The 15882-nt window shown below is 43.9% G+C and overlaps 1 protein-coding gene across 1 annotated transcript in view; it reads right to left on the bottom strand.

Annotated features, from left to right (window-relative positions):
- Nucleotides 1–1113: 1113 nt before the first annotated feature.
- The window catches only part of LOC141087947 (uncharacterized), a 38206-nt gene continuing 23437 nt past the window's right edge, over nt 1114–15882 (bottom strand). Inside the window, exons 7-10 of the mRNA XM_073573823.1 lie at nt 15033–15080; nt 14791–14823; nt 5288–7317; nt 1114–1244 (exon numbers count right to left, since the gene is read on the bottom strand). Of these exons, the coding sequence (XP_073429924.1) occupies nt 5293–7317; nt 14791–14823; nt 15033–15080 (2106 nt within the window). The 3' untranslated portion in view covers nt 1114–1244; nt 5288–5292. The remainder of the gene's footprint in view (nt 1245–5287; nt 7318–14790; nt 14824–15032; nt 15081–15882) is intronic.

Raw genomic sequence — 15882 nt, 5'->3', positions numbered from 1 at the left:
ACCCCAAAGTTTGCGGACTTTGTAAAGAGCCCTCACAGTTTACTAATAAACAGGCTCATTATACAGCTTAAAGGGAACCTGTCACCAAGTTTGGCCGATATAAGATAAAGTAAACTGTGAGGGCTCTTTACAAAGTCTGCAGATTAGTCTGAATTATGTGCCAATGAGAGCAATGGTCTTGCAAAGTTTTGTTTTGAGGTCATGGTTGCTAGGTTCAAAACCTTGAGGGTTATAGAGGTGTTCTACTAGTGGTAAAGTGATTGATTTTTTTTTTTGCTTTTCAGCTGGTTGTGGACAGTTTTAAACAGAAATCTGTGTTGTAGTAAGACCCATTCAGACATCAGTTTTTTGACGTACGAGAAAAACGGACCAAATTACATGAATGATCATCATCAGATTTTTATTAGAATGCCATCACAGTTCATCCGAGCATCCTAGATCATTTTTTTTTCAGTGATGAGAAAACAAAAGTTTCTCCACTTTCTCCTATCAGTCAGAGAAAAACTGACAGCACACACATGGCATCCAAGTGCTGTCAGATTTTTTTTTCACAGACCCACAGACATTCAGTACTGAGTTTGATCCAACACTTGGACAAGACTCCTCGATTTTGCATGGAGCATTCGTTCCACAAAAAATCATGGACATGTGAACCTCCCCATAGATTATGTGATAGAACTCATACCTATCAGTATCAATATAAAACCACACAGCACTCATGAAAAACTGACATGTGAATGACGTGGCCTTAGGAGACCTTTTCCTGCTAACCATCTATCCCAGAAGATAGTGTTCCCTAAAGCTAACATAGAGTTATGGAGTGTTTTACAATGTATATATCAAATATAAGGTTTATGGACGCTGTGAACCTAGCCTTAATAATAATTTTGTGATGTGCTACATCTCTACTAAGTTGAGCAGCTAATTTTCATTAATATAAGACTAACAGAAAAGGTGCAAAAGGCAAAAATATTGAATAGTGTTCAAAGTGGAAGAGGCTACTTTTATTGTTTTTGTTCACTTCTAACTCGCATAGCACAAGCCCAAAACAAAATGTAAACAATGTACATTAAGTTTTTTTAAAGCATTTTATTTATCATATTTTATGCCATTTTTACATGATCAAAAAAGTCTCATTCAATTATAGTGTTAGAAATTTAGACTGATTATAAATCACATAATACGGTAACATTCTGCTGTTTTATTGTGTTTCTCTACTGAAGCAGATAGCCAATTCTTCATCTCTAAAAACAAAATAAATACAAAATTTGTGAATTTCTCAGTTTATTATTTCTAATAGTAATAGAAGCAGTAGAAATATTAGTATTTTACCATATTGTGAAATTAAATTTACAAAAAAAGTGAGTAATTTGATGGCGAGCAGAAATAAAGTTCTTTTAGAGTAAATATTACTACCAGCTGAATATTCCTTTTACTCCGACGTTTGGTCCACCAAGCAAGCACATTCTTCTAGTCGATAAAATGAAAAAGATTTACCCCTTGGCATTGCCCTTCTTTCCCCTATTTCTGTCTGATGGCAACAAAAATTCTGAAATTTTTGCTGATGATACTTACCTGGAAATCATTTTCTTTTGTTTGTCAATGTTTGAATTTGACCAAAGGAAACTAATGCCAAAATCTAAAGATGTTCATACACCTTAGTTAATAGTTGTCTGAACCCTTACTTAAGGGCCCGTTACACACAGCGATCTCGCTGGCGAGATCGCTGATTTTGTGACACATCAGAGATCTCTCCAGCGAGATCGCTGTGTGTGACATTCAGCAGCGATCGCCCCCCCCGGAAGGTATCGCTGATCATGCTGGATCGTCCTGGGCCATTTTTTCATCGCTGGTCTCCCGCTGGCCAGGGCGCATCGCTGCGTGTGGCAGCGGGAGCCAGCGATGAGCGACGCTGCATGCTGGTTACCAATGCAAACATCTGGTTTCTAAGGGCTGCGGGGCCCTTAGAAACCCGTTGTTTACTCTAGATACCAGCGTGCACTGCAGGCAGGGCGGGAGGTGGAGGCAGAGCGGCGCACAGACCGGAGTAGCTCTGCTATCTACTACTCCAGTCTGTCAGACCGGAGTAGCAGATAGCAGAGCTACGCTGGTCTGTCTGTGCGCCGCTCTGCCTCCACCTTCCGCCCTGCCTGCAGTGCACGCTGGTATCTAGGGTAAACATCGGGTTTCTAAGGGCCTCGCAGCCCTTAGAAAACCAATGTTTACGTTGGTAACCAGCGTGCTCACTGATCCTGATCGCTGGAGGGGCTGTCTATGTGACAGCTCACCAGCGATCAGCTAACAATGTCCCAGCAATCCCATCTACGCCGGATCGTTGGTGGGATCGCTGGGACATCGTTATGTGTAACGGTACCCTTAGTCAGTGGCTATTTTTTCCAACTCATAACTTGCAGAGGCTTATCTTGCAATGGATCTGCTTGTTGCTACAGTGTTCAGAGGGCATCAATAAAATCCTCCACAGCTGCTGTGCTCTGCACACTGAACAATGACAGAGATTTGCTTTGTCTTTGCTTTGTTGGTCTTACTGCTGCCCCTGCAAAGTGCAACAGAAAAAATGACTTAAGGGCCTGTCACACTGAGCGATATCGCTATCAATATCACTATAACGTCACTGGTTTTGTGACGTAGCAGCGATATTGCTAGCGATATCGCTATGTGTGATACTTACCTCCGACCGGCTCCCCCGCTGATTATCGCTGATCGCGCGAGAACGTCCTGGACCGTTTCTCGCCATCAGCTTCCTGCTGGGCTTCCTGTGGCGCCCATGAGCGACGCATGGACGCGGGTGGGAGAACATCAGGATCGCCTCGTCTGACAGGTAAGTAACGACCCCCGACCACTGCTATGTCGCTGGTGAGATCTGCCTGTGTGGCAGCTCACTAGCGACCACTTAGCGATGTACCAGCGATCCTGACCGCGTCATATCGCTGGTCGGGATCGCTGGTGCATCGCTAAGTGTGACAGTACCTTTAGTCACCGGCTAATGTTCAGCTTTATTGTGCAGAGATCATTAGTCTGTGGCATAGATCAAAATCTCAGAATTACAGTTTTTCGGTCACGTCACCTCTCTTAAAAAATGGAATAAAAAGTGACCAAATTATGATATGTACCCCAAATAAAAATGTCAGCTCAGCACAGAAAAACCAGCCCTATATCTTCATCGATGGAAAAAAAATGGCAAAAAAAAACTTACAAGTCTGGCACAAACTAATTTTTTTTCAAGCGTGAAAATATTAATAATAAAAAATCTATTGAAATTTCGTATTGCCGTAACCACACTGGTCTGGACAATTATGTTACCAGATTGCTTTTAACATAGAATGATTGCCACAAACCAACGCCAAAAAATGATGCAGGAAATGCTTTCATTCACTGTATTGTTTGTATTGCACGCTAGGGAAGCGTGCCATTTCAATTTTTGCTTTAGGCACCAGGAAAGTCAAAATCGGCTCTGCCAGCAGACACTGCCCATATGCAGAATCACACTGCAGTCACCAACAAAATATTGATGCACTGTGTGTTAGGCATCTGGGTTCTGCGTCTGCTCTGCAGGAATCCAGAGCCTCACATCCTGCGGTCTCCTGCTGTCTATCTACTGCAGAGAAAGTTACTTTGCAGCAGACCGCTCCAGAGACTAAGTTCCTCAGTGCTCCTACTGGGCCTGCTCACGAGGCGATCTCCCATTGGAGATCAGGAGTCATGTGCCCAGGTCCTGCTCCAGATCTCTTTGGTCCATCTCGGAGATCTGGAAGGTCCCGCACGGCTATAAAAAGCACGCATGACCATTCGGCCATGCGCTAGTATAGACATTTCAAGCTAATATGTGAATGGTGACGGATGTATGACTCTGGTGACTGACTCATTTGAAACCCCTTCCCTCTGATATTACGCATGTGGATAGTGAATTAGTGCAGCTGTCAGCGCCAGTCAATGGCAAGCCATAGGCCACTGTACACACTGCGCCTCTACTGTAGCGTCCAACACTGTGCCTGCTTCCTAGCTTTGTCGACTAGCAGCCGTGCCATACACTGCGCTGCAGTTGCAGCCCTCTTTGGCGTCCGCAGTAGCGATGCCGCACACACGGTAGGTCTAGACGGACGCAGCTCCTCTGTCTTAGTTCCTGCTCCTGTGACCAGATACCGTGTGTGCATTTCCTTGTGGTCTGTGACACTAACAGGCTCAGCGTTTTCGTATGTTTATGTTGAGGCGCCTCTGTGTGTGAACAGAGCCCGCTTTGCGCACCTCGGGTGAAGTCTAACCCGTGCGCATTATACCGCCATATTGCTCGTCTGTCATTACCTAGCAGCGGTGTAACATCTACTGCATGGTGGACCCCGAGCCGCGAACGCACTTTATTATTTATTTTTATTTAGTGCATTCCGCCGTTCCTAACACTGTGATCCTAAACTTTATCCTACCCTCCATGTAAAGTTCTGATATATGAAGCTACTGCCACTATCTTTTTCAGCCCCATTCAGATGTGCAAGAGTTTTCTTGCACATGAAAACACAGAACATGTGTTTTGCATCAGAGTTTCATCAGTTTGCGGCCCATGTGTCAGTTTTTACAATCAGTGTTTTATCAGTCATTTTTTTACTGATGAAGAAAAAAAAAAACCTGCAAAGCTTCTCCTACTCATTACAGTGTAATGACGGATGACATCCGTGCGCCATCTGTGATTTTCACTGGCCCATAAACTTGTATGGGGAATTTTGAGCTGTGACTCGGTCCACAAAAAACCTAGATCTGTGTAAAAAGCCCCGTAGATTATATGAGGTACGGGTCCCATCTGTGAAAAGTACGGAAACAAATTTGTGCAACTCAGACTCTAAATGAGTTTGAATTTAACTAGTTAGAAGGCCACATTACTGTGCTATGGAATTACTTTGTGGGAATTTTAATAAAATCAAATGTTCACATTGATTTGTTTCATTATTTAAGGAGACTGAGTTAACCGTTGTGAGATTCTAATCTGCAAAGAAAAATAATATGTAGGACATCCTTTTTAGAGATTCAATCGCAATTATTACAAGGTTTCAACTTTTGTTCTGTTTTTTTTTTTTCAATAACAGATGAATAGAACTTTCTTGCCACCATTCATCATATTCTTTAAATTGCATTCTACTCCTGAAATGCTTTTAGAAATCTACAATCCCATACATCGGTCTACACCTCTTTTATACAAACATGAAAAACATTTTAGACAAACTTTTCTCTGAAAAAAGAAAAACAAAATATTATAAAAGTATACAAACATGTGTCTTACCGGGTTTATAATCCGTACAAGGAGTATGATTTCCGTGTGGGATAACTACCAATCCCACCAGCAAGGTCTCCATACACATCACCTTGAAGACCAGGATTTTGTTGTGCTGTTGACACACTGCTTTTGAAATCAGGTCTTGCAAAAAATCTGCCAGACATCCCTCCTGTCAGTCTACCACCATAGGAATCACCATTTATTTCACCATTTGCATACATTCTTCCATTTGTATCCCCACCTTCTGAATCTAGCACACTTATTGGGGTTACAGACAAGTCTTTTGCATCACCATTCAATCTTGTCATGCTCCCAACTGATGAAGTCAATCCTCCAAGTGAATATAAAAGGCCTCCTGTTATGCCATCATTCAATCCAGTCATGCCCCAAATTGGTGCATTTGATCCTGTCAATCCTCCATGTGAGCTACCATACCCTCCTGTTATGTCAGCATTTGATTCTGTCAATCCTCCAAGTGAGTCAGTAAGCAGTCCTGTTATGCCATTTGTTATTCCCCCAACTGATGAAGTCAATCCTCCATGTGAGCTACCATACCCTCCTGCTGTGCCACCAATCAATTCTGATAATCCTTCAAGTGAGTTACTAAGCCCTTTTGTTATGCCACCAATCGGTCCTGTCACTCCTCCAAGTGTGTTACCAAGCCCTTTTGTTATGCCATTTGTTAGTCCCCCAACTGATGAAGTCAATCCTCCAAGTGTGTTACTAAGCCCTCCTGTCATGCCATTTGTTAGTCCCCCAACTGATGAAGTCAATCCTCCAAGTGTGTTACTAAGCCCTCCTGTCATGCCATTTGTTAGTCCCCCAACTGATGAAGTCAATCCTCCAAGTGTGTTACTAAGCCCTCCTGTCATGCCATTTGTTAGTCCCCCAACTGATGAAGTCAATCCTCCAAGTGTGTTACTAAGCCCTCCTGTCATGCCATTTGTTAGTCCCCCAACTGATGAAGTCAATCCTCCAAGTGTGTTACTAAGCCCTCCTATCATGCCATTTGTTAGTCCCCCAACTGATGAAGTCAATCCTCCAAGTGTGTTACTAAGCCCTCCTGTCATGCCATTTGTTAGTCCCCCAACTGATGAAGTCAATCCTCCATGTGAGCTACCATACCCTCCTGCTGTGCCACCAATCAATTCTGGTAATCCTTCAAGTGAGTTACTAAGCCCTTTTGTTATGCCACCAATCGGTCCTGTCACTCCTCCAAGTGTGTTACCAAGCCCTTTTGTTATGCCATTTGTTAGTCCCCCAACTGATGAAGTCAATCCTCCAAGTGTGTTACTAAGCCCTCCTGTCATGCCATTTGTTAGTCCCCCAACTGATGAAGTCAATCCTCCAAGTGTGTTACTAAGCCCTCCTGTCATGCCATTTGTTAGTCCCCCAACTGATGAAGTCAATCCTCCAAGTGTGTTACTAAGCCCTCCTGTCATGCCATTTGTTAGTCCCCCAACTGATGAAGTCAATCCTCCAAGTGTGTTACTAAGCCCTCCTGTCATGCCATTTGTTAGTCCCCCAACTGATGAAGTCAATCCTCCAAGTGTGTTACTAAGCCCTCCTGTCATGCCATTTGTTAGTCCCCCAACTGATGAAGTCAATCCTCCAAGTGTGTTACTAAGCCCTCCTGTCATGCCATTTGTTAGTCCCCCAACTGATGAAGTCAATCCTCCAAGTGTGTTACTAAGCCTTCCTGTCATGCCATTTGATAGTCCCCCAACTGATGAAGTCAATCCTCCAAGTGCCTTACTAAGCCCTTTTGTTATGCCACCAATTGATCCTGTCAATTCTCTAAGTAAGTTACTAAGTAATCCTGTTTCGCTATCAGTCAAACCTGTCACTACTGAAGTCAATCCTCCAACCGTTCCTGTTACTCCACCCAGCAATCCTTTCTCATCTCCAAAAAGTAATTTTAACACCGGATTTACAAGTCCTGGTGGCACATTCGCAACAGTTCCAAAAAGATGTTTTCCACCATTTATTCCAGCAACATTCCATATTCCATCAAGGCTGGGGATTCCACGTGTGTACTATATTAAAATAAATGCATTACAGTTAATTAATAAAGTATGGCATGATAGTAGAAAACGTTTGAATTAGCACTAGTTTTATAACAAAAAGGTATCACTTTTGTAGTATATTACTTCAATAAAATGGCACCAGAGTCAAGCGCGTTCGCATACCGCGATCTTCGGCGCCATTTTATTGAAGACATTCTGTATGTGAATTTGCAGGCACAGTGTCTTAAAAAAATGGTGTAAAACTAAAAATGTACCAATAAACATGCTCACCACCCAGGTGTAGAACGGATTCAATAGCCAATACATACAGGGTGGGCCATTTTTATGGATACCCCTAAATAAAAAGGGAATGGTCGGTGATATCAAGTTCCTGTTAGTGGCACATTAGTATATGGGAGGGGGAAAACTTTTCAAGATGGGTGGTGAGCATGGCAGCCATTTTGAAGTTGGCCATTTTGAATCCAACTTTATTTTTTCCAATGGGAAGAGGGACATGTGACACATCAAACTTATTGAGAATTTCACAAGAAAAACAATGGTGTGCTTTGTTTTAACGTAACTTTATTCTTTCATGAGTTATTTACAAGTTTTTGACCACTTATAAAATGTGTTCAAAGTGCTGCCCATTGGGTTGGATTGTCAATGCAACCCTCTTCTCCCACTCTTGACACACTGATAGCAACACTTAATAATAATAATAATCTTTATTTTTATATAGCGCTAACATATTCCGCAGCGCTTTACATTTTGCACACATCATCATCACTGTCCCCGATGGGGCTCACAATCTAAATTCCCTATTAGTATGTCTTTAGAAGAAATGCTTGTCTAAGGGGGTCAGATTCCTTGTAGGACACCCATAATGTGGTGGTGCACCATCTTGCTGGAAAAACTCAGGGAACATGCCATCTTCATTGCATAAAGAGGGCAACACATCATCATGTAGCAATTTCAGATATCCAGTGGCATTGAGGTTTCCATTGATGAAAAATGGCCCCACTATCTTTGTACCCCATATACCACACCATACCATCAATTATGGGTGTCAGGTCCAAGCATTCCTACATTAACAGTTTCCTGGAAAGTGGATTCGTCATCGTGGGCCAGATGATTGGCCACCAAGGTCTCCCAATCTGACCCCCTTAGACTTTTATCTTTGGGGTCATCTGAAGGCAATTGTCTATGCTGTGAAGATACGAGATGTGCAGCATCTGAAACAACGGATACTGGAAGCCTGCGCTAGCATTTTTTCTGCAGTCTTGCTATCAGTGTGTCAATAGTGGGAGAAGAGGGTTGCATTGACAATCCAACCCAATGGGCAGCACGTTAAACACATTTTATAAGTGGTCATAAATAGGGATGAGCGAGTACTGAAGTATTCGGACTCGCTATACTTGTACCGAGTATACCGTAATACTCGGGTATACGGTACGATTAGCGAGTCCAATGATAGTCAATTAAAATTGTGAGTAATTGTTTGCTGGACCCTACAAAGCGGTCTGGGGGTTGAGGAAAAGGCTGAAAATGTGTTAAATGTTAAAAAAATGTATGCTGTATACAAATGTATATAACATGGGGGCACCTGGTCAGGGGCTGCACGAGTGGTTTTACAGCACTGCATCACTAGAATGTACAAACTATTTGAAGTTCTGTCATTTTTTGCCGGCAGAGCGGGACTCGTATGCCACTTATACAGTGCCAGTGATATATCAGAAGTGCCGTAAGAGCGAGTGATGATGGAAGCGATCTTCTGACAGCTAAGTGTGTAAGTGGTGTAAGGAGAGCGATGCACCCTAGGGGCTGTATGATGGTTAACGCAGAAAGAAGCCACACATCATCACCACCACCACCACCACCACCACCACAAGGGATTCACAATTTTAAAGCTTGGACTACTGTCCTTGTTGTTCCACTGCCACTGCCCAATGTGTAGGCATAGACATAGTGTCTTCAAAACATTAGCCCTAAGGGCTTTCTCATGGTTGATGAAGGAAGGAGGCCTCAAGTGCCAGACAATTATGAAAGTAGACTACTAGCATGGTAATTCCAGTGCCCAATGTGCAGGCATAGACATAGTGTCTCCAAAAATTAGCCCAAGGGGCTGTATCATAGTTGATGAAGGAAGCAAGGCAGGTCTGAAGGGCCAAACAATTATGATGAAGCTAGGACTACTAGCATAGTAGTTGCAGTGCCCAGTGTCCAGGCATAGCCATAGTGTCTCCAAAAATTAGCCCAATGGGCATGATACCATGGTTGATGAAGGAAGAAGGGTCTCACTCTCATCACAAGTGCCTCCGATGGGAAATATTAATTTACAGAACATTGTTTTTAGCTTATATTGACCATGAGGTACACGTGGCAGAAGCAGGATTTGAAAACATTTATAAGAAGAAAAGGGGCTTGTATGGGAAGGGGTGGACATGATCACCAATTGGCAAAAAATATACTGTCATCTGGAGGGCTTAAATACTGTTCTGAAATCCAGTCCTTGTTAAATTTTATCAGAGTCAGCCTGTCTGCATTTTCTGTAGTCAAACGTGTGCGTGTACCTGTGATGATTGCCCCAGCGGTACTGAAAACACGCTCTGACATCACACTAGCAGCAGGGCAGGCCAGCACCTCCAAGGTGTATAAGGAGAGGTCTAGCCAATTATACAGCTTGGATACCCAGTAATTAACCGGAACAGAAGTGTCAGGAAGGACGCAGGTATGGTCACTTAGACAGTTGTTGACCATCTTGTTCAACTTCTCCGTCCTTGACATTGTTACTGTACCAGCTAGTCCTTGTACTTCTGCTAGCAGTGGTGTCTGAGGGTGCTGTTGCCATCAAATGATTGACAACGGCCCTGGAAGGATTCCATTGTGAAACCCCTTGGTGACTGCAACAGTAGCAAAGGAAATTTGTCCTTGTACCGTGGGTCTAGAAAGGTGGCCAACCAGTATAGGTTGCTATTGCAAATGTGGATTACGCGAGGGTTTTGGCACAGACCGTCAGATATGAAGTGTGCCATGTGTGCCAAGCTGCAAAGTGGCAAATCTTCTGTGACTCCAGAAGGAGGAACAATACCCATCCTCTTCTCACACTGACTCTCCTCCTCCACCTCCTCCTCTCCAGCCCACCCATGCTGGACAGACATGAAGCTGGCGGTTGAGATTCCCCTCTGTAGCATGAGGTGTCCCCTCTGTAACACTTAAAAATAAGTCCTCTCCCTCCTCGTTTTCATCATCATCTTCATCCCCAGTCTTACCTGATGATATTGGCTGGGCTGGGTAGGATCACCCATTGTGAAATCTTGCTCCATACCCAGCTGCTGGGCACGCAAAGATTCCATTTTTTTTATTCTGCAGCGATTTTTTTCAGCAGACATAGCATAGGGATGGTTATGCTGATAATAGCCTGATCACCGCTCACAAGCTTGGTGCAGTACTCAGTTATCAAGCACCTCACAAATATCAGCAATCCACACCCACTCAACAGTTATGTGTTTTGGCTGAGTCTCAGTGTGATGTGAATGTTTAAGCTGGAATTCAGCAAGTGTCCTCTGCTGCTCACTTATCCTTGCCAAGATATAATATGTTGAGTACCACCGTGTTGGCAGGTCGCAAATGAGTCAGTGGTTTGGCAAATTAAATTGCTCGCTGCAAGACTGGCAACAGCGGTTGAGGAATGGCGGAAATGGTCGCAAATACGGCGCACCTTCTCAAGTAGGTACAGCAAGTCAGGGTATGTTTTTATAAATTTCTGCACCACTAGGTTCAGCACGTGAGCCATGCATGGTACGTGTACCAGCTTCCTGAGCTTTAAAGCAGCCACCAGGTTACACCCATTGTCGCAGACAACCAGACCGGGTTGGAGTTGCAGTGGAGAGAGCCACTGATCAGTCTGTTTTAGTCCTTGCCACAGCTTTTCTGCAGTGTGTCGTGTCTCACCTAAGCAGATCAGCTTCAGCAGAGCATGTTGCCGCTTTGCCGATGCGCTGCTGCACAGCTCCCAGCTTGGGAGTGATGTGGAGGGTAAATCAGCATAGGATGATGAGGCAGAGGAGGAGGAGGAAGAGGGGAGACAGGACGTTTATGATGAGGCAGAAACCCTGAGTGAGGTTGGGCCCGCTATTCGTGGCGTGGGTAGGATATGTGTTGATGATCCAGTTTAAGACTTTGTCCCTCTCTTCACCAGGTTGAGCCAGTGTGCCATGACAGATGTATCATCCCTTGCCACAAATACTTGTCCACATGTCTGTTGTAAGGTGGACTTTCCCGGTTACGGCGTTGGAGAGAGCAAAATTTAGATTGTTTAAGACGTCCTGGTGTAATGCGTGAACGGCATACCGGGAAAAATAGTGCCGGCTGGGAACCAAGTATCGTGGGGCAGCCACAGCCAAAAGATCACGGAAAAACTGTGTCCCCAAAAGCATAATTGGCAACATCTCCATGGCTAGTAACTTGGCAATGTGCGCATTAAGTATTTGTGCTTGTGGGTGCGTGGCTTGGTATTTTTGCCTCCTTTCATACATCTGGGGCACAGACAGTTGGACGCTTTCCTGGGACAAACAAGTGGTTGAGCTTGTTGTGTCCTGTGTCTGTGCAACCGCAGCTTGTGGTATGATGATCACCTGCTTCCTGCCCAGCAGATTGGGAAGGACATATCACAGGTGACATGCCAGTGGTTTGACCCGCAGTCGCAGACACTGATTTGGTACCCTGTTGTTCAGCCCACCGACTAGGGTGCTTGGCTGCCATGTGTTTCCGCATACTGATGGTGCTTTGGTTGCCTTTGCCCTGGCCTCTGCTCAGCTTCGTATGGCAGATGCTACAGGTGACAGCATTTGGTTCAGAAGGACTATCGGAAAAAAATTTCCAGACAGCGGCTGAACACACCCTTGCCTTGACTTGTGGCACAGAGGGATTGCTCTTGGCAACAGTTGACACACTTCGCACTCTGCTCAAACCAGTAGACCTTGGTGCCTTTGTTGGTGCTACGTATCCACCTTCTTCCTCTGTGCTGCTGTGCTGGCTATGCGTGTCAACGGTCCAGGTCGGATCAGTTGTCTCATCATCGACCACCTCGTCGTCCATGTCATCCTCCTCCCATGTTGATATTGGCGACTGGCCAGATGGCAACTGTGTGTCATCACCATCAGCCTCCACCTCTTCACCGGGTATATCATGTGGATGAAAGTGGCTTTCTTCTGGTCTTGGGGTTTCAAATATTTGGCCATCATCAACAGACAACACCTCCTCACGTTCCTCTTCAATGTCGCGCGGTGAGAGGCCAGAGGCAATGAAAGGAAATGGACCTAACAGATCCTCGGAGTGGCCAAGATTGGGGTCAAATGTTTCCTGTGACTCTTGATTGGGTGATGAACTAGGAACAGGTTGAGAATAGGATGACCCAGCTTTCTCTGTATGGACAGGAGACTGTTTTGTCATGGACGATTGGGTGCCACTGCTGCTAGAAAATTTTGTTGAGGCCTTATCAGCCATCCAAGACCATATCTGCTCTTGTTCTTCTGTCTTCCAGACCTGTTTATGTTCCAGACCGGGAAATTTCACCAGGAACCTAGATACATCAACCTTCTTCGGTCTCCCAGACTCTGTGCCTTGTTGGGCACCAATGAAAACCCTACGTCCACGTCCCTTCACAACAGCCTTTTTAGGAATTTTGGATTTTTTTGCCATAGTTGCAAATGTTCAGATGCAGATATTGGGGAATAAGGAGCAGTTAGTGCTTTGTGGAAGGTAGCACTACAGTCTAGTACTGTTTTGTGTTTTACAAACAGCACCGCAACAGCACAAAAATATTGCCCTGAGGTTTAAGGCGAGATTCTGCACCCCAGTAACCACACAAGACAGTGGTGCTGCCACTAAAAAATTGCCCTGAGGTTTAAGGCGAGATTCTGCACCCCAGTAATCACACAAGACAGTGGTGCTGCCAATAAAAAAATTGCCCTGAGGTTTAAGGAGAGATTACGCACCCAAGTCACCACACAAGACAGCGGTGCTGGCTGCTTGTCAGTTGTGCAGTACCGTGCGTCCTATTCGCTGTGAACACAGCACCACAACAGCACAAAAAAACTGCCCTGCAGGGGTAAATGAGACCCCAAAAATAGCTGGGAAAACTGTCATTACTCAGTCCCTGACCTTATACTTTCAGCTCTGAAAAGAGCTTTTGGGTTTTACAGAGGATTTCTGGAGGATTTGCACAAACAACTCTCCCTAACAGCTGCTCACACTCTCCCTACACTAGCTGTGTTCTGCATGCAATGTGCAGAACATGGCAGCGGCAGGGCTTATATAGAGTCAGGCTATGACTCATAAGCTATGAGTCATAGCCTATGACTCATGTATGATGCTGGGCGGCCAGCCAATCATAGTAATGCCGCCCACAGCCAGCAAGGCTGCGGCATTACAGTGATTGGCAAATGCTGGGCGGGAGATCCGAATAGTGCGAGGCGAGTAGTGAAATACTCGCTATGTTCGGAGTACCGTGAGTACTTCACTACTCGCTGAGTACCAAATACCCACGATTATGCTCGCTCATCCCTAGTCATAAGCTTGTAAATAACTCATGAAAGAATAAAGTTACGTTAAAACCGAGCACACCATTGTTTTTCTTGTGAAATTCTCAATAAGTTTGTGTCACATGGCCCTCTTCCCATTGAAAAAAATAAAGTTGGATCCAAAATGGCCTACTTCAAAATAGCTGCCTCGGTCACCACCCATCTTGAAAAGTTTCCCCCCTCCCATATACTAATGTGCCACAAACAGGAAGTTGATCTCACCAAGCATTCCCATTTTATTTAGGTGTATCCATATAAATGGCCCACCCTGTATATACATGGATGTTAAGAGTAATAACAGAAAAGCAGGTTTTTGTATCGATAATAATGGTGCTGTCTCATGATGAAAACCACTTATATAAAAGTAAACTCAGCAAGATGAGCAGATGATCGACATTGGTCTAATTTCTGAAACTCCTGACTGAAGATGTTGATATGATGAAAGGAAATGTTGTGTTATATGACAGCTATTTAAACGAACCTGTCACAATGCAGCCCAATCTACAGATAGCTTGCTTACAGTGCAAGAGTTGAGGAGAGCTAAATATAGTTTTGAGGGAAAATACAAGTTATACTAAATCTTTTCCAACAAACCCATTACATAGAAACTAGACTTAATTTTCAATGTGATAGGTAACTTCAAATGATAATATATGGTTCTGCTGTAACTTATAGAGTGGTGTCCTGAGTTGGGGACCATAATCCTCCCCACTATTACATTTGTATTCATTTTCCATACACTAGAGAGAGTGCAAAGAAATTAGTGCAGTGTGAGCCCTGTGAGTGGGGGGATAGATATGGGAGCCCAGGGCGAAACAATCATGGTCACAGAAGTACGAACATCACCGGGCTTGTAGAGTCAGGGGGCTTGCCAACGCCTCGTACTACTTCCTTGTATTGTATACTTCCTTGGAATACTTACCAATATTTGAATTACTTTTATTACAAGGGGTCCCTGTAACAAAGGAGTACAACAATAATGAATAGAAAGTTGCTGAGAGTTAATAGCATTGTTATATGTGCTAACCTTTTAGCAAACTCCTTGTATTATCCATTTTATCACACTATATTACATGTGCTCAATGAAAAGGGCGGAATATAAAGGATGTGAATGTAAATATTGTTGTATCTTATCTATATATGAATGTACATAAGGAATCTTACCAGTGGTCCACAAACTGGTGTACTGAAAGATCCAATATTGAGCGGAATCTAGAATGTAAGTAAAATGTATGAAATCTCTATATATATATATATATATACATATATATCACAAATACATAAGCATTTAAATATTCTGGCCCCAATACTTTTTGTAAGATTACTTGGTTTAGCCTTACACAAGTTTTATAGATAAAGGGCTTTCCAATTGAAAACAAGTTATCACCTATTCACAGGACAGGTGACTACTTATTGATCAATGAGGGTCCAACCGTTGGGACCCACACTGATCGGCAATCATGGAGACCAATGACTGATCGCCACTCCATTCATTCCTTATGAACCTGTTGTAAAAAAGTACAAGTGCATCGCTCGGGAACCCAACATGGAATGAATGGAGAAGCAACTAGCCACACACGCTGGCACTCCACTCTAACAGGGACAAAAGGTACCTGTTCTGATGAATGGTGCAAGTCCCAGCAGACGGACGGCCACTGAGTAATATCCTATGGATAAATGAGAACTTGCTTTCACTGGACAACCCATTGAAAAAACAAATTTAAGTTTCTGTTAGGCTGTGTGCCCACGCTAGCATTTTTAAACGCCCAGAAAACGCGCGTCTTTTTTCTGCGCGATTCTTGCACGTTTTGTGCCAAAAAGCCGCACATTTTTTCCGCGCGTTTTCTGGGAACATTGGGGAAGGCTAAAAACGCTCAGCAATGTGGAAAAAAATGAGCATGCTGCGTTTATAGCCGCTAAGCGATTCCTGAGCGGTTAAAAATGCATGCATTGGCACAAAAAGTCAAAAAAGCATGCAAATTAATTTGAAGCATCTTTTAAGCGTTTCTGCAGC

The sequence above is a fragment of the Dendrobates tinctorius genome, unplaced genomic scaffold, assembly GCF_039654945.1.
Source record: "Dendrobates tinctorius isolate UK_male_01 unplaced genomic scaffold, ASM3965494v1 ptg000036l, whole genome shotgun sequence".
NCBI classification, from domain to species: domain Eukaryota; kingdom Metazoa; phylum Chordata; class Amphibia; order Anura; family Dendrobatidae; genus Dendrobates; species Dendrobates tinctorius.
Note: the sequence above shows the minus strand (reverse complement) of the source record. Positions and strands in the feature narration are given on the sequence as shown.